Genomic DNA, 19,677 nt, shown 5'->3' on the forward strand with positions numbered 1-19,677 from the left:
TTCACAGACACTGAAGTCTGTCTCCACCGCGAGCGTTTTCTGGACTCTATTCGTTACTTCTGACACACACACACACACACACACTTGTTGGACATGGGGTTTGTTCTGACCAAGATGATGGCGGTGTTCGGGGACAGAGGTAAGATTAAGTTCACCCACACTGGTGTCAGTTTCATCATATATGTTGTTTGTTAGATGCCAGTCAAGCATGTTGAGCCTACATTGAAACCGGACGGTCTTCGGTTCAAGTCCCCGCACGGACCGAGTATGGAGAGGTGCCTGTTCGGCTCTCGGTGCCCTTGAGCAAGGCACCGGACCCCCAAACTGCTAGATGGATTCCAACTGCTTCTAATATTGGGATGGGTTAAATACAGAGACACTGTGTCTGCTGTGTTGTGTATACATGTTTAACAAAGTAGAGTCGTTAAATCAGTGTAAGAATAAACATTTCCTTAAGTCATATGTTGTAAATAGGCTACATGAAATGAAAATAATAATTGCTTGCATGTAGCCGATCACAAATAGTGGTTATTCCCTTTTATAACTTTACATTTCCTTTTTTTGTGACTGACTTCCAGTAAAAGTAACATTCTCAACAGTGTGTGAACCTTACCTGGTACGCAGTGATATAATAACAAACCGTCCCACTGACTCCTGTACTGCCCTTTATCTTATCAGTGTGAACATGTTTTCTCGTGAAGCTAGAACAAATTATGCAACTAAAGATTGAAGTGGGTTCAGATGACAATAACAAACCTAGTTTGCACTGTTATGGATAACTGTTTGTTTTTTTACTTTCCTACAGAGCACAAAGTCATCATTGTGGGTTTGGACAATGCTGGGAAGACCACCATCCTCTATCAGTTGTAAGTGATTTGGCTACTTTCTGAAGCAAAAACATATAACATCTGCTTCACATCCGTGTTTATAATGCGTTTCCCCCCCCCCCCACACACACACAGTCTGACAAAGGAAGCCGTGCACACATCCCCAACCATCGGCAGCAACGTTGAGGAGATCACCGTTCGTAAAACACACTTCTTGGTTTGGGATATCGGAGGACAGGAGAGCCTTCGAGCCAGCTGGTACTCATACTACGGCAACACAGAGGTACGGATAGACATAGACGAGACTTAGGGTACTGAAACACTCTTCATTGGTTAGAAATGAATCGTCAAAGTCAGAAACATTACGTTTTGCTGATGCTTTTATCTCATGTGAGAAACAGAAAGCATCCATTGGCTTCTAATATATACAAAAGTCCGTAGCAGATTTCTTGTGCTATCCTTACAACTGATAACAAGGACTCTGAAAATGTGAGACGTCTGTTGATTGTGTTGCTATTTACTGATTCCATTTTGTGTCGTGGCTCTTTCAGATCGTCATCCTGGTCGTGGACAGCACCGACCGCGAACGTCTCACTATCACCAAGGATGAACTGCACCGAATGCTCGCACACGAGGTACAAATCCAGCTGTGTTGGCAGATGTGTGTTAATTCAAGAGTCATAACCCTGATGATCCCCCATGTTTTACCACACCAGACCAGATTACTGCACAGATCACATTGTTTACATTGAAGAAGGAACCAGATATTGTATTTAAGTGAAAGGAGCACTATAGTGGCGGAGAAAATACTCTCTTAAAAGTAAAAGTCCTGCCTTCAGAAAGTAAAAATACAAAAGTATTCAAATCAAATTGTTCTTAAAAGTACCAAAAATAAAAGAAGTCTTTGTGCACGATGGCACATTTCAGAATAATGTATATTACTGGATTATAATTATTGACGCATTAATGTGTTAATTACTTTATGGTTTCAGCTGGTGAGGTTGGAGCTAATTTGAATTACTTTACTTTATTCACCGCTGGGCAGCTTGTGATTTTCTCCCCGGGAATCAAAAAAGTTGTATCTTATCTTAACCTATTATAATACATCGTAATATATTTGTTGATTATATTTTGTATTATTAATCTCAATCCACAAAGTAATTTAGGTTATTGAATAAATGCCTTAAAGTGTCTTTAAAAGTAAATTTCCCCCTAAATTCGCAGAGTAGACATTTTAAATATTCAAGTTAAGTACAAATACCTCAAAGTTGTACACATGAAGTACTTGAATGCTAAGCATGTGGTTGCAGCAGGTTTGGCTTTCAGGAATTGACGCACAACCCTTTTGTTATTCAGTGAAACCTCCCAAGCTGTCTGGTCGTGTGATGTCAGAGAAACACTCCTGCTTTCAGAGTGACTAATTAGACAGTACAAGGAACAAACCCATGACACAACATGATGAGGAAGTTTCAACTCAGACTGCGTGAGTCAGCGGGTTAACATGTGCCGAAAAAATATTCCGCTGAGGTTGTTGTTCTTGGTTCTCTAAAATTGACATGGGGACATTTTGGTGGTTTCCAATGGAAACATGTCAGCTCTGAATCGATACAGAAAGCCACATTAGTGACCCGCCTTCTCTCGTTTTAGGAACTACAGAACGCAGCCGTCCTTATTTTGGCCAACAAACAGGACGTGAAGGGCTCGATGACGGCGGCAGAGATCTCGCAGTGCCTCACGCTCGACTCCATCTCCTCGCACTCGTGGCATGTTCAGGCCTGCTGCGCCCTGACAGGAGAGGGGTGAGTCTTTGCTGCAGCCCCATTGTGTACAAGTCAACTAGAACAACGTCAATTCCCGCTGTAATGACTCACAAACGCGTCTGTTTTCTCTGTTCGCTCTCTCTCTCCCAGTCTACCTGCCAGTCTGGACTGGATGAAGTCTCGGGTTGTTGCCAACTAGACGCAGCGGATCAAACTTCCTCAAACTGAGCCAACCACGAGGGTCACTGCAGAGGCCTGCCACCGTGTCAGTGTTATGGGGGCAAAGGTGCTGTGAATATGGCGTCATGTGATAGAGCCCGCCTCGCTACGTACAGTATGTCCTACCCAGCTGTGTGAGGCCTCAGGGTGGACGAGCAACAGAGCAACATGGGGGATCTCAGAGCTGGTTGACATTGACCTTTGCACTGTTCAAGAGCCACTCAGTTATATTGTATTGATCTGGTTAACTGGAGATGTTTTTCTCAGTATGACGATGTTCAGCGGAGTGTTTAGTGTGCTTGTCCTTAAGTGACACCTGTCGACAGGTGCACCATGTTTGTGAGACATACTACCAGACCAATAGTCTCCCTCTCTACTCTCAATGGGATGCTTTCCTTTCACTGGGGTCAATCGCGGGGCAACGTCTTACTTTATTGGACTACAAAGTAGTAAATAAGGTATCATTCATTCAGTAGAATTACTGGAACTGAATAAGTTGTACCAAAGATGTTACGACCTACATTTGAGACACAGGTTGATAATTGATAACACTAAAACATATTATATTTCCTGGGTAAAATCTTGTTTTATTATGCCAATATGGGGCCTGTTCATTGCTCCTGTGCCTACATATTAAGTTTTGAGCATGACAATCAAGATCTAATTTTGTCCTTTGATTGGTGATTCTTGTCACCGATGACTATTTTGTCTTAATTTACGGTAACTACTTCTGCTGCAACCGAATTTAATACCTCACTATTTCTAAAACAGCTTTCCAGTGGAAAACTGAGTCCAGTTGCTTTAAAAGCGTATGCCTCTATCATGGAAGTATTTTACACAATAACTGAAACTGAAAAACACATATACTGTAGCTCCTCTGGCCTCAGAAACTCTGCAATGTTGGGATACAAGTCTGCACCTGTTATAATAATATTGTATGCCATTGAACAACAAGACTCTTTTGTCAGACATAAACATGTTTAATAATTTATTTTAAGAAAACAAAAGGTATTTGTATAGAACTATTTACTGTATATTACAGGAATTTCCTGATTGGGAAAATGAGCTAGCTGCTAAGTACTGATTCATATTTTGACAGTATATATTGCATCGTTTAATATAAAAATAAATAAATATTAATATTATTACAAATATGCAGTCGGTGTGTCAATGTTTTCAAGCAGTGATATTCTTTGTTTCAACCAGTGAGGGTGCTATTGAAGGGATTATACCGTTAGAACATGCAGTAAAAGCAATGGCACAAATATATGGATATTGTGCCAACACTCTTATACACAGCAGTTTTGGCATTACCTCAAAATAAATGTATATTATGCTGTTGTTTTGTTATATACTGGAGGATGTTAGGCTAGATTCTGAAGCATATGCTGTTGCATATTAATGTATCTGCCTGTTATGATAAGGCCTAAATCCACTTAAAAGGTTATGTTACAGCCGCAATCAACTTGATTTCATATGTCTCTGAAATAGCCTTCTTCCTGCTCTGGAAGGTAGCTTTCAATGAGGGAAGGGTGGAAAAGAGGGGGCATCCGGATTTGAACCGGGGACCTCTTGATCTGCAGTCAAATGCTCTACCACTGAGCTATACCCCCTACGCTATGAACTGTTCAGATATACAATATTGGTCAACAATAACTAATACTATACAGCGCATTTAACATTTACTTTACTTTTTGAACGAACACGATTAGATATTTTTGACAGTTGTGGCATTTAACTTGTATTTTTATCGGCACGGCTTTATTTTGTTTTGTCCACTAGGTGGAGAAATACGCCTACACATTCTTGGTTGCATGTACCCATAGATCGAGCTGTTACCTTACCTCAAGTTAAAGCAAAACATCTTCTAATCTAAATGAAAGGAAAATGCGTCGTTTGTGGTTGTAAGTTAACACAAAAAAATACACGAAACACAAAGCGTTCTCAAATCTGTCGCCATGATCGGAATGATGACGTAATTTGTTTGCGCCTGCCATAATCGTTATTAATTGATTGTTGACAATTGTAAAATCCGTTTTATGATGCTTTGCTTAGAGTGAGGTACATAAAAGACTTGTGTTAGGTTTCAAAGAAACATTATGGCGTGGGTTAAACAAGGTTTCGTATTTAGGTTAAGGTTAGGAGAAGCATAGTTTCACCGTAATAATGCAGTGTTGGAATGTAACTAAGCATATAAGGTAGTCTACTAGCCAGACAAGTGTGTACCAAAGTAAGTTCACTTTGGTACATATTTGAGGTGACTTTGCTCTAGTTAACCTGAGTATTTCTATTTTATTAATTAATAAATTCCTGTTAAAAAGATCTAAGACCTATTCTCAGAGACATTTCAGTCCCAAGAGATGTTTTATTAAATTGAAGTAAAAGGACACTTTTTAAAAAAAATTTAATTGCAGATTGCTGAAGTAATCATAGTCTAATCGTGATAGGTCTCTCTACAATAAGGTATTACTCATCAGTACGATTCATAAAAGAACTAGCGAAGTTATAGCATTGTGCTCAGTAAGTATAACATCTTAATTTTCATAGAATAGAGAAATATAAAAGATGTGAAAATAATAGTTATTCCAACCTCTGTGTATTTATGTGTTTGCCAGCATGACCTCTCCACTAAATTCACACCTGCTGCTGGGCACACTGTCCGATGTGTTTATGGTCTGTATTATGCGATAGGGTGCTGATTGCCTTTGCAGCTGCAAATCCAATAAACGCTCAGCTGCTATTTTATTTGCCAAGGATTCTGTGTTTTCTCTGAGAGCAGATAGAAATGATGAAAGCTGTGGCAAAGAACGGTGGTGGAGTCAGCCACAGTGCTTGTAAGGCTCGCCTTTTGTCAAGTTTTACATGCAATAAAAAACAATAACTGCAGGAAATTAAACTGTGGTAGAGAGACTTTTCCGTTCTATGTTGTTGTTAGAGCAGAGACACAATGTTTTGCCATAAAAGTAATAAACAAACTTGACATGAAATGAATACCATCATAACTAGCACTGATTTTAGCCCTGTTATTGTTAGCATCATGATGCATGTCTAATCTCAGATGTCAGATTTCTCACTTTGGCAGCTGGTTTGGACAGAGGGAGGCGCCATTCACACCGCTGACAGTCAAACCAGTGGGTGGTTGGATGTTTGTATCCCAAACAGAGGAATACAATGTATAATGTTATAAAATAAAAAAAAGATTATAACTCAATATCCAGGCGTTTAACGTGTGCACATGATAACTTTTCCCCTTTCTGCTCCAAAGCCGAATCAGCTAATCTTTGTGTCTTTGTAGTCACCATGACAACGGATGAACAGCATCAAGGAGGAGAGAATTGTTCAAAACAGGGGTGGTGTGTGGCGAAAGAGAGAGAGAGAGAGAGAGAGAGAAAGAGAGAGAGAGAGAGAGAGAGAGAGATTTGGAGGGGGGAAGAGGAATTCAGAGACTTGTTTTTGCAAAGAGAGGAAGAGGAGGGAGAAGAAGAGGGCAGCTGCGACAAAAACCTTTATTTATTGTGTTGTCTTCTTCTGGCCATGATGTGTTTCGGTTTGGTGATGCTTTTCCTCTGTGTCTCCCAAACCGAGCTGGCAAGAGTTTGGGTGCAACATCAAGCAGGTGAGCTGTGTGTATTTCTTCCCTCCATCAACATTGCTTTAACATGTCCACCTTTCCACCTGAAGTAAGGTAAGGTAAGGATATTTATTCTCATTGTAAAAACATACAACGAAATTAAGTTGGCGACTCATCAGTCAGTACAGCAGTAACAGGCAAAAACATGTATAAAAACATTAAGACAGGACATTTTAATTTAAAACAAGACATCTTGCAGCTTCATCAACTAACTCAACTAGCAACTAAAGTCTGGACGTCTGTGCAGTTAAACTCTGTATGCAAATGGTTTTCTTTATTAGTTGTCAGTTTGTTCATATTCTAATTGATTTATTTTCATGATAATGATGTCTGTGCTGTTGCTATTTCCACTCACTGTAAACCGCAAAACTTCAGTCGGAGTCTTTACGAAGCAGCAAATGGGTGTGCCGTGCCCTTTTTATTTTACGCACAATAGTGAATGACCTAGTTTACGAAAAAACTGTTCAATAAAAATACCCTACTCCACAAGCATGCGACTGAGTCTAAACAACAAGCCACAAACAGCCTGTGTCAGGTTTAAAATTAGACACAGACTTTGTTTTTCTTCTCGTCTTCTGCTGGAGCCTTTTGAGCTGTTGGAGAATGTACATTTATCAGGAACCACATTTGTTTGATACACATTGGAGGGTGTGTTTCGTTGGGACTCCTCTCCTGCTCACTAAATCCTCAAATCATCCGCTACTCCTCGTGATCTTCTACAGAGGGAAAAGTGTTTCAGGTGAAACAGCACTACATGCAGGAGGTGGTCATATATGTGCTTGCCAAATAAGGGGTCAGCTGTCAGTATTGACCTGACACATCCTCCTTTCCTTTTGCCTAATTTGCTCATATCTGCCTTGTCACTCATCATGATACACTGCTCAGTTTTAAAAAATGACCTTGGTCCCGAGGGAGCCATCTACACCATGCCGACCAGACTGTAAAAACACATGAGCCCCGAGCTGAAAATGAACTGTGAACGCATCAGTGACCTCAGTGTTTGGCCTCCTGTTTCTCGTCTTGCTGAGAAGTTTGCTCAGCGAACAGCCCGAAGCTGAAAAAGACATGTTGTAGCTAAACTGGAAAATCAAGAGAAGTTAAGTGACAAAGATTGTTTTGTGGGATTGGATCATGGATAGGACGTTGTTGTCTGCGGATCCCAGATTTACTCTTATTTTATAAAAAGCATGTGTTATTTCACTTGTGATGAACAAAACATGCTTGTGTTTGTGGCAAAAACAATATCAGTTGAGCTGTCAACAGATGAGCAACTTTCTCTTTGAATCATGTGGTGCATTGGCCCAGCGTTTGCATGGGAAATGATTTTGACCAGAAATCTGTGTCCTTTTCTCTTATTTGTCCTATCAGAAAATGAAATGCCAAAGATAAGGTTTTGGGCTTTTTTCCTGCAGAGATTGGGTTTCACGATGACAGAAGAAAAGTGAGGCAATCGGTGCACTCGTGTTCTCTTCACAAAACTGGAATGTCTTTGTAATTTTATTGTGAAATATGACTTTGTTCACCCTCTTAGGGATGTCATCAATTACATTAGCGAGGAGAGACTCCTCTCAAAGCAATAATATCACTGGAATATGTCAACAGCTCATGTACCGGCTACATTCTCAGAGATGCACCACATTATCAGCTTCACACCTATTTAATAATGGAAGTGGCGAAGTTCAGTTCAATGTGCACATTTCTTTCCGCAAATATAAACCACTCTTTGAATCTCCAAGACCAAAGTGGCTTGATGATGTGGATGAACTGGAATTTAACTGAAGCTTTGCATTTTTGCAGTTCAACCACAAGGCCTTGAAATGAATGCATGTTTATTGTGGGTGATGTTGAGGAGTCTGTGCCAGCTCACTGTTCAGGAAGGGTGTGTTCTCTCAGACCGCTCTGAGGTGACCGCTCACAGGGAAAGTCAGCCAGACGTCGTGGTTTGGTACTTTCTAAAAGAGCGGGCAGAGGTCCGTGTTCTGTTCAGAACATCTGCTATTTCATTGCCAACATTGGACAAAAAGCAGATCCTTGTTTGCTTCAGTTTATTGAGCTCTTACATCCTGAAACAAACAGAAACCTCATGTGCAAACTTCATCTGTGTTCTTGACCAGAGGCCGCTTTAACCAATGATGGGTGTCTCAACGACACTGTCTCTACACTGAAATGAGTGAGGCATGGGTTGCCTGTTTTTTTAGGGAATAGATGAATGTGGAGAACAAACATATACTTCTTTTTAAATATAATTTGCCATGCAATCGTAAGGCCAAGTTAATTGTATCGATGTGATTTTCAGAGAAATCCAAAAGAATAAAAATGTCCCATTCGCCCCAAAAAAACACACCCGTTCATGTTCACAAGTATTTCTAACGTGAACATTGATGAATCATTTTGAATATGACCAAGAACATCTGAAGGGTATAGTTTTAACTCCTTTATAAATAGTCAAATATAAGTTTAAAAAGGTGCTTTTCCAAACTAATATCATTATTTTATTATACTTAATACAATTTGACATGAATTGCGACAATATATATTATCACTGAATGAGCAGAGCTCAGAGTATTGGAAATAGTGGAGAGAGTTTTGGTCTCCTGCACTGCAGAAACAATAAGTCCCTGGCAGTTTTGGTTATCTGCCAGTGATGTCAATCACACTGGCTGTGACGCTGGTGGCCTGAGAAGATATTAGAAGTCACAGCTTCATATTCGATGTCTGCACCCCTCCCAGCTTTCATAAGCCCAGAGTGTATATCTGCTGTACTGCAGACCTCTACAACTGTTCGCACACCATTTCTCCTCTTACCTCATAGATGCCATAACAGGGCGGATCCAGCGCTCAACAATCACACATCTAGGTTTAATATACGAGTCACAGACGCATTGACGCCCAACTTAATTGAATGAACGAGAGGAGAGAAAACACTCGTGAACAAAAACAATAAGTTCCCTATGAGGTCATGACATTTGGGTTGTCACATAAGCAACGTGTAAATAAGGGCATTGTAGTTTTGATGGCTTTGGAAGACATCAGTGTGATAATTGTGTGGATGCAGAGTGGTGTTTATCGCAGGCATCACCAGCCAACCTCCCACACAGACTGAACTCTGGGGGTTTGGAACAGGACATACAGCTGAGGGGCCAGCAGGCATGCGTTCCTCTCCCAGTCAGGACAGAAATGCCAGCATCAAACCAACGTTAGCTAACATTTCACTGGCTTTGAGAGGAGCTGCACTGGGTGCTGGCACCCATAAGGAGTTGTTAAAGGTCAGATTGCAAATTCCTAAATGTGTTTTGTTAGCGATTATGCAGTTTTTTTATTCGGACAAACTCCCTTAGTAGAGCAGAGACCCGTTGCTTTTTGTTTTAAAAAAGAGGAACGATTAAGATCTGTTCATTTTCTAGAGAATGCCAGGATTTAAAGCCACTGCCAAATTCAGATGGACGGTTCGTCTGGTCCAAAGCCTGAAAAATAGAGCTGCTGTCTTTTCATGAGAACAACACAGCGGCCCAGACTCCATAAAATATAACATGGACTTGGTTGGAATTCATCTTTATCGGTGTCCATGTTTTTCACACCCATGTGAGCAACGCCCTCAACCCTCAGCGAGCTATGTCAAAGTCTTGAGGTTTGCAAAAATAGTACAGATCCAGCTTTATGGCAAACACTTTATTGAATGTGCACTTACACACTTAAAATTACTAAATCCTCACGGCATAGTTTGTAATTATTTTTGCATCAAACCAAACAAAACAACTGCTGACAGTTTGTATTTCAGCCACAAGCTAATTGTTTCAATACTACCTGGTGTGTTTCAAGACGCACATCGTTAATGCGCTGCATGCGAGTCAGGATGTCATTACGATATATTTGAATCTGGTGCGTCAGATGAGAGCATGCTTAAAGCAACACGGTACTACAGAGCATGAAAAAGCATGTTTTTGTTAAGTGTCATTTCCCCTAAGTTAGTCATTCACGGTTTATTTTTCTCTTTGTAGGGGAGCAGAAGTATATTGCAGGTTTTTAAGTTAATCAACGTTAAAATGCCAATTCCACAACTACAGTGCCTACATTTCCACTCTGGTCGCAAAATATTGTTTGCCACTTGCTTGGAAGGCTCACGAGGGGGCGTGAGTCCTCCAAGCTAGCTAACTCCTGTTAGCAAGCAGTTAGCATGATATAGAACGCAAACAATTTCACAGACAAGTAACGGTTAAAATAGACTGTTAAATCGAGATTTACAGGTGTTTGAGCTCGGGCTTCCTAGCCGGACCACTAGCAGATCTGGTAGAGTCGCCCTTGCTCAGTTTTACTCTGTTCAGTTACGGAGTCCCGACATGAAAACACCGGAGCAGCAGAGACGAACTCTTCGCGGCAGCCGAGCTGACCACGGCAGGGAATTCGCGGTGTTTCTGTTGGGACACTGAACACGACGGAGTGAATATCTTGGCTTTTTTTGTTGCTCGTAAACGTTCCCAACGCCACTTCCCTCCTGTAGTTCACTGAAAAGCCAGAAAGAAAAACAGCAAACGTTAAGTACAGGAGGGCGGCCTGACTTAGGGTTAGATGAGACACTCCGTGGGCGGAAGAAGCGCCGCCTCGAGGTTTATATAAGAAGCTGCGATGTGACGTCACCGCCGTGTACCGTAAAGGACCTAAAAATGCCGCGTATCGCCGTAATGTTCTAAAAAGACGAAGACAGATATATGCTATGCAATATAACTGAAATCCATAATCTGCCATGCTTTCGTCGTAAAGTCGTGGTTTATAAATGTTTAAAGATCCATAGCTGAATAAAGACAGCCCCAATATTGTTATATCTGGCAAAATCCAGTCGTGAAGTATTTACTCAGACTCTGTACTTTATTTGATACCATTAGTCAATAGTTACTTTGCCAATTCCGATTAATAATACAACAATATAAATAATACAAATAATAGGTGATGATTTATCATGGCTTGACAAACTAGATATACATGTATTTGAAAAATCTGCCAGAAATGTTGGACTCGTGTTTAAGATGTCTGAATGTTGTTCAATATTGATTGTATCATTTGAAATATCTCCAAAATAAGGTCACCTGAATAAAAACTAAAATTGTATTTAAAGAATAAATATTTCTTGCCATGCTTGTCTCTCATCAAGAAGTCTTGACTGGTTTTCATGAGTACATTTCAACTTTTCATCAACTGGCTTGTGAAAGTATGGAAATCCTTCAACACAAACAAAACAGTTTTAAAAACATTTTTTGGTAGCACAAAGTGGAGCAGATTTGTTTTGCGAAGGCCAAATATATACTTTAACCTCGCTTTCTAAGCCTACATTGCCTCTGCTCTGTATACTGGAAACATGAACTACTCTTTGGTGCTCAGTGAAGTCATTTTAGCTCTAAATGTACAGCTGTATCAGTGACCGAGGTTATGCAAGGACCAAGATGTTTAGATCTACATCCAATACTCGGTGCTCCAACAGACATACATTTTCCACACTCAATGAAAAAAAAAGTGTGATGCTAAAATAAACTCATACAACTATGTGGCTTTCAATGTCTGGCTTTAAAGAAAGACAAACCATCAATTAAAACACCCAGAAGTTTAAAACAAGGCCTACCTCCCCCAGTCTGCTTATTATATGGTTTACATTGTTTGTTGTATTTGACAGCTCCTTCTGAGCGTCACAAAATGTTATATGTATTCTTTCTGTCTTCATTCAGCAATGACTTTAACTGACAAGACTGACGGTATCCTAGGCCAATTGTAATTTCTCATTTGCCTGAGTGGCTGATTGCTGAGGCACAACTGTAAACACTATTGTTGAGAGTCTGAATAAAACTGGCATCTGAAATCTTTCCCAACAATGTGTGGTACCTCTGCCAGAGTTTTAAAAAAAGAGCTTTGGTGTGCTTTCTCTTCCTCTTAAATCAAAATGAGTCTTTTAATCTGCAGATTTAGAATGTTAAATGCATCAGTTGGCATAGAAGAAAGTTGTAAGTGCTTATATCATGACATTCCACAATGACCAGAACACACTTACCTAATATTCATTATTTTGGACAGACAATAGGTCCAGTGTGATGTCACAGCAGCACAGAGAGTCAACTGGAGGTGACAGTCATCCTTACAGAGTGCAGCGGTCATCTTTAAGCCACGCTAGGATAAGCAGGGCGGTCCTGGGTGGAGGACTAACCATCAACACCCTGCCAGACAACATGACACGCGTAGTGGTGAGAGCTGCACCACAGTATTTTGTACGACTGTAATGTTTGGTGACATTTAATATCCTTTTGGCTTTTGACATGTTCTATTTGTTTTAGTTGGAGGTAAACGCTGCTTTCTTTTGGAAACAGAGTTTATGTGTTTCCATTCATGACAGCATTTGATTTAACGGCGTGGACTCTTGATGCCTGCATGACACACTCCCTCAACGCCCTTACACCCTCTGATCCTCTTTTTTTCTTGTCTGTAGGAGGATTCTGGGAAGTATTACACATGGCGTAGCTTTGGCCCAGAAGACCAGCGCACAGAGGGACTATGGGTAGACATGAGTGATGTCCGGCATGGCCAAGTGAGAGTCCATGGCATTCTGTCAAACTCATACAAACAGGCTGTGGTGAGTCTCACACACACAAGTATGCGTGCAAGGCCTTACTTCCCTTGTTGGTTTTTCGGTAAAAAAGAGAGAGAAGGGAATAGTACTTTACTCTACCAGGCCACCATAAGAAATGAGTTCATACAGAGGGTGGAGCTCAGTGGTGGCGCATTTGACCACATCAAATCTGGGTGGCCACCAGTTGGGAAATTATTTTTGGTGTGTTTTCGGTGTATATTTAAAGTGATCACATGCTGATAGAAACATGTATGATTCCCATATCCTTGGTGAGTGCTTAAGTGCTTAACACTGCAGTCATTTTAAGTACACAGAAAGATAGTGATTCTTTATTTCTTAAAGATGAGTCACCTGCATCCATAAGGTTGTTTAAAGCTGCATATGCACTGGGATGTATTCTCCACCAGGGGTGCACTCTCTAATTAAATTGTTATTCATAAACATTTGTATCAATGGTGATTATACTGGCTGACAGAGAGTCTTCATTGGAGGGTATAGCTCAGTGGTAGAGCATTTGCATGCAGATCACGAGGTCCTGCAGTTCAACTCTGGGTGCCCCCTAATTATAACATAAGTCAGTGACATAACAAATAAACTGTATTGATATTGTTGAGACACCGATAATGGCTGTTTACCAGACAACGAGATATTCCAAAACATCTCCCTTCATATTTAATTTGAATGAGAACCCACCAGAGTAAACAGAGACAAGACCTCTTATTGTATGTGTTAGTTATCTGTACTAACACCGTACATCTGACCATGTCCTTAGAATAACAGTGAAGGTTTCTGACTGTTTACTAATCAAAGAGAGAATCCTGATTATTTTCCTTCATGTGAATTGGAACCAACCAGAATAAATGTACAATTGGATGCACTTTGTTAGAGTGGTTTTATTAGCGTTTTATTCATAGTCATTTACCAGACTATAAAATAACAATTAAGAGTATATGTTATTGTGGGTATAGGTCAGTGGTAGAGCATGTGACTGCAGTGGCCCTCAGTTTAAATCATCATTAAAATGTTCTTGTACTAGGCCATCAACAATCATGTATGGTTGTGGTTGTACCGGGAATAGCTGAGTGCATTTTGCAAATCAAGGGATCTGTGGTTTTAATCCACGTTCACCTTGCTTGTCAAAGCATGTTTTTCAATATTTGGATTTTCAACGCGGTGTGTTTGTTTAAAATGAAAATGGTTATATGTACTTTCTCAAGTCATTCCTGGGATATGGCGACAAATCAGGCCTTTCGATTTCTATCGAAACTAATCAGTTTACTGAAGCTAAGCGAGGAGTTCTCTCTTCAGACACACCAGTGTGAAAACATGCCAAGTACATCCCTTCTACGTCCTTGGTGAAATTGAGTGCAAAAGGCCAACACTGCAGCAAGTACTGTACACAAACAGCTAATCCATAAATTCTGCTTTCACATTTCATGTGACAGCAAGCCAGGATGGAGCTCAGTCTGAAGCATAAGGTAACACTGTTGGAGGCGCGAAGGGAATGGGAAATGTTGGTAGAAGCCAAGAGCTACAGGCCTGCCAGAGGCTGCCCAGTTTTGACCTCTGTTGTCTGACACCTGGCACCTGTGTAATACATACAGCTCACTTTAAGCAAGGCATTCTCCAAGTGGAAACAGGACCTTGGCTTTATAGAGACATCCGATCCAGGTTACATAGTTGGAGAAGGAACAGTTTTTACATCAGATTAGAAATTGTTGACGCTAAAGAGAAAAACATGTTTGCAGTTTGGTAAATGAAAAGACAGGTGTCTTTAGTATAATATTGTATATCTAAAGTTGCAGTGAGGGTTATCATTTAAATCAATGGTTACAGCAGAGTCAGCTTTTCCATTTGCTTTATTGATCCGTGAGACTGATAACATTATTTTGAGACTGAATCATAATGTTGTAGATCTTAGCTATTTAGCAGAATATCTGTTTTGAAAAGTTCCTGCCAGCTAACCTCAATGACCTGATATGCGGCCAAGTTGTGTCTATGTTTTAACCAGATCATTGCAATATAGTTACATCAGTATGCACATGCCGCTCACAGACATGCCGCTTATAAAAGCTGAGACATAGCCTGCTAGCGTACACAAGTCATTGAGCTACCCTATGCACAATGTGGACATGTGGGTATAGCTCAGTCGTAGGGCATTTAACAAATATATATATTACCTTTCACTTAGAGAAATTAAATGAAACATAGTTTTTCCCAGACTAGTAAACATTATGCATTTATTCTCCTCATCATCCCTTCTTTAAGAGCTGGTGAGGATGCTTAGTGCCATAGAGGAGCACAATATAACCTAAATATCTTATTCTTTCTCTGTTTCTATCTACTCCCTTGCAGAGGGTTGCCCTGTCGTTTGACTTTCCTTTTTACGGACACTACCTAAGGCAGATCACCATAGCAACTGGAGGTGCTTTTTGATTTTATAGCAGATGTTCAAGTGACCTTTCCTGCGTATGTTCCATGTTTTTGCAAGGTAACAAGTCATACTCGAGCCTTACATGTTCTTCCATCTGGCCATTTTCAGGGTTTATCTTCACAGGGGACATTACTCACCGCATGCTGACTGCAACGCAGTACATCGCCCCTCTAATGGCTAATTTTGACCCCAGCTACTCTCAAGAATCCACTGTGCAATACCTGGATAATGGTAAGATCCTAGCTCATATTTGAACATGATTGTCTGATTACTTGTCTGACTCCTGTTTGACCGTCTCTCTTTTCAGGTGAGGTGTTTGTGGTCCAGTGGGAGCGGGTCAGACTCTCTGGAATGGAGTCAGCTGGGGCCTTTACATTTCAGGCTGCACTTTACAAAACAGGAGCCATCGCGTTCAGCTATCGAGATGTGAGACACACCTCTGAGCTCTTAGTGGCCTTCTTAATGTGCTCTCTTCCTTTGTGCTGAATGCCTAAGCGAGTCCTCTTTCTGTCTGTTTATCAGATACCTCTGTCATTAGATGGGTTTGGTTCTGCTGAGCATCCAGTAAAGGCCGGTTTGTCTGATGCCTTCATGGTCACGCAACCTTCTCCTCAGTCACCAGGTCAGCAGTAATGTTAATGCCTGTTCACTTGTGTAGAGAGAGTACTTTTTATTTTATTGTTCCTTTCTGTACTATGGTTTTTGTTATGCACCAAATAATAAAACAAATTCCTTGTGTGTGAAAATCTACTCAAGATAAAGCAGATTCAGATGCCCAACGGCGGACGATATATGAATACCATCGGGTTGAGACGGACTCCACAAAGATCACCAGCTTCTCTGCTGTTGAGTTCACTCCACTGCCTAGTAAGTGATCCTTATCCCTCATCTTCATAGGATTAGTGTCAAGTATTAAATATGTTAGATTGCATCAACACCCAAACAATTAATCTTATGTTGTTGTGTTCAGCCTGTCTGCAGCATGACAGCTGCGAGCTCTGCCTCTCATCCAACCAAACCTCCGGTTGTAGCTGGTGCAACGTACTCCAGAGGTGAGTGGGGCATTACGGTGGCCCAAATGTCCATGTTGGGCAGTTTTAGCCCTTATAAATATACATCTTGTGAGTTTTAGGTGTTCAGATGGCATGGATCGACACAGGCAAGAATGGTTGGACTACGAATGCTCAGAAGAGGTATTGCTGGACGTCAGAAATAAATACATCTGATTATTTTCCATTTTGGGACTCATTCATCTATTATGTTGTATATGGGCAGAGCAAAAATGCAACCTGTGAGGATTACTCCAGAGGTGACAGCACCACTGACTCCTCTACCACACCAGAGATGGAGGACGTGTCCTCATTGACTCCTCTACAAAACGGTTGTGATGGTGAGGCTGAGCAATCTTTTCTCAGAATGATATACAGTATTGTCTGCAGTATTTCACCATATTTTTTCGCTCAATAAAAACAGATTCTGCCAGGAAATAAGTATGGAAATGACTGCTTTCTGTCTTTTCTCAAATGAGACAAAACATAATATATTTAAGAATGGCAATAGTGAGTTAATACTTGTAAGTGTGATTATAATGAAGCCTTATGAAGGGAGATAATTTTGGGGCTTCATCTTCAATACAGACGTGAGGACAGATTCTTCAACCAAGAGTGAGGGGTTGGCTAACACAGGAGTGATAGCCGGTATAGCAGCTGCGCTGGTGTTACTTTTGGCTCTGATACTGGTCGCACTTTACATCAACTACCATTCTACTGCTGCATCACCACTTTACCTCATCCAGGTGAGCACTGAATGTGGCCTCCACCTGCCCCGACAAGAGCCATGCATGCTTTAATTACACATATCCACACGATTTTTCTGTGCTTGATTTTTTTTTTTTTTTAGCGACGCAAGAACTACTGGCCGTCTTTGAAGTTTAAGAAGCAACACCCGGGTTACACAGAAGTGGATGGAGAAGGTCATGAAAAAAACAGCATTGTTGAAGCTGGGCCATGTTGAAATGATGGATGTAAACATGGATACATGTTTGCGTTGAACGGATTTCTACAAACATTCAAATACTGTATATACTTTTGTCCAAAGCTATTTGTCCATGTTTCCATTGCAGAAAGATGCAACAGTTTGCGTAGATTAAAGCTGAATGTTATATCATTAAATGGTTTCATTGGAAATGTATATCTCTGCTGTAATAATGTGTTTCATTCCACCCTCATTTTTAAACATTATCTAATTTGACTGCAATGAATTGGGCAATGAATGCCACAAGGTTGGCAACCTTAGATAAAATAAATAAACTATGCTGTTTTATATCAAGCAAATAAAGATCTTGTTGTGCTTCAGTCTCATTTCAATTCCTGTTACTTTTGATGGTGGAATTGATTCTTTGTCGTTCTACCTTTTTTTAATTTTCTTCAATTAAATCAACATAAAACAGAAGCAATGGTTTTTGGTCCAAAGGACGAACGATTGAAAGTCAGCGCTTAGCTTCAATCACTGATGTTAAAAACCTCAAACCAAGCTAGAAATCTAGGTGTAGTTATGGATTCAGACCTCAGCCTGAACAGCCATATCAAGACAATTACAAAATCAGCCTATTATCACCTGAAGAATATATCAAGGGTTAGAGGACTTATGTCTCAACAGGATTTGGAGAAACTTGTCCATGCATTTATCTTCAGTAGACTTGACTACTGTAACGGTGTGTTCTCAGGCCTCTGTAAAAAGTCAATCAGAAAGCTGCAGGTGATTCAGAACGCTGCAGCTCACTAAGACCAGGAAAGTGGATCACATCACTCCAGTTCTGAGGTCTTTGCACTGGCTTCCTGTCAAACAAAGAATTGACTTTAAAATCCTGCTGCTGGTTTATAAAGCACTGAATGGTTTAGGGCCTAAATAAGTTTGTGATCTGCTGCTACCTTATGAACCATCCCGGCCCCTCAGGTCGTCTGGGACGGGTCTACTTTCTGTTCCAAGAGTCAGAACTAAACATGGAGAAGCAGCGTTCAGCTTTTCTGCTCCACATATCTGGAACAAGGTCCCTGAAAGCTGCAGGTCTGCTGAGACCCTCAGCTCCTTTAAGTCCACATTGAAGACTTTTCTGTTTGCTGCTGCCTTTAACTGAACCAGATTCAATTACTGCATCTCACTACTGCATTTTATTTCTTAAACTGCACTGCAACTTTTATTCAACTTTTATTTTGCTTTTTCAACTTTTTGTTTTTATTTTGCTTTTTAACTGTTTTAATGTTTTCTTAACTGTTTTTAAATCTGCATTATGTTTTGATGCTTTTAATGGTTTTATGTGAAGCACTTTGAATCGCCTTGTTGTTGAAATGTGCTATACAAATAAACTTGCCTTGCCTTGCCTACCTTTTGTTTTGCAAGAACATACTGCACAATTCCGGAAGTACTTAAGCCTGAAAGGCATTGGTGTTTTTATGTCAGAATCAGCAGTACTCGATGCTGCACATGAAAGGGATGGTCCCAAAATAAAGTGGTATGTACATGTGGGATGCAGACAGTACAGCTCTTTTGTCAACAGGTGTCAGCCTAACCAAATGTATCACATGGACATCAAGTAGGACATGCAGTGAACGTGGCAGATGTGTTAACATTTGAATTGAGATCACTGGATTGGTAAAGCCCCAAAAACCTGCAACAATAAAGATGATCGCATGAGTTTGCTATGCGAGCACAGATGGGACGAGGACAGACAATGTTGGACATGCACGAGGGTCGACCCGGATTTCTTTACGATTACACAAAAGTGGGATTGTGCTGCAATACACAAAACTCGAGTCTCAGTTAAATATGTATAAATGTATAGATTGCATAGTTCCCCTGAAATAATGATCAAATGTTTCTTCCAAGCAAAAACATTTAACCTCCCACACTGCCTCTTCCCTTTCTGATCGGACACGCGCAGTCGAGGTAGAGAGAGAGAAAGAGAGAGAGCAGGAGCGCGCTTTCCGTGTCTGGTTAGTGGACTGACAGCCAGCTGTGCGGCTACAACGACAACAACAACCTCCTGGATTTGCTACATACAACTAGATTAGTGTCGGTCTGCTACTGATCATAATCGTACACTAGAGCTCGTTTTTGAAGTGAGGACTCGACGGCACAAAGCTACAAACGGTATCGTCGGCGGTTTCCGTGCTAACTAGCTAGAAGAGCATTCCTCCAAC

The 19,677-nt window shown here is 40.7% G+C and overlaps 2 protein-coding genes across 2 annotated transcripts; both read left to right on the forward strand.

Moving 5' to 3' along the window:
* Positions 1 to 4: 4 nt before the first annotated feature.
* Positions 5 to 3,949, forward strand: arl5c (ADP-ribosylation factor-like 5C). The gene is made up of 6 exons (XM_079233056.1): positions 5 to 139; positions 806 to 866; positions 963 to 1,110; positions 1,379 to 1,462; positions 2,475 to 2,626; positions 2,738 to 3,949. Exons 1-6 carry the CDS (start codon positions 94 to 96, stop codon positions 2,784 to 2,786), a joined length of 540 nt encoding a protein of 179 aa, XP_079089182.1. The 5' UTR covers positions 5 to 93; the 3' UTR covers positions 2,787 to 3,949.
* A 2,394-nt stretch (positions 3,950 to 6,343) lies between these two features.
* Positions 6,344 to 17,826, forward strand: LOC306749733 (plexin domain-containing protein 1-like; the record flags this gene model as incomplete). The annotated part of the gene is made up of 13 exons (XM_079233054.1): positions 6,344 to 6,422; positions 12,495 to 12,661; positions 12,904 to 13,047; positions 15,400 to 15,469; positions 15,587 to 15,709; positions 15,786 to 15,904; positions 16,001 to 16,100; positions 16,244 to 16,345; positions 16,449 to 16,530; positions 16,611 to 16,671; positions 16,754 to 16,868; positions 17,116 to 17,273; positions 17,378 to 17,826. The coding sequence occupies 13 exons, from the start codon at positions 6,344 to 6,346 to the stop codon at positions 17,489 to 17,491; spliced, it is 1,434 nt and encodes a 477-aa protein (XP_079089180.1). The 3' UTR covers positions 17,492 to 17,826.
* Positions 17,827 to 19,677: the final 1,851 nt, after the last annotated feature.

This window comes from Taurulus bubalis (genome assembly GCF_910589615.1).
Source record: "Taurulus bubalis genome assembly, chromosome: 17".
NCBI classification, from domain to species: domain Eukaryota; kingdom Metazoa; phylum Chordata; class Actinopteri; order Perciformes; family Cottidae; genus Taurulus; species Taurulus bubalis.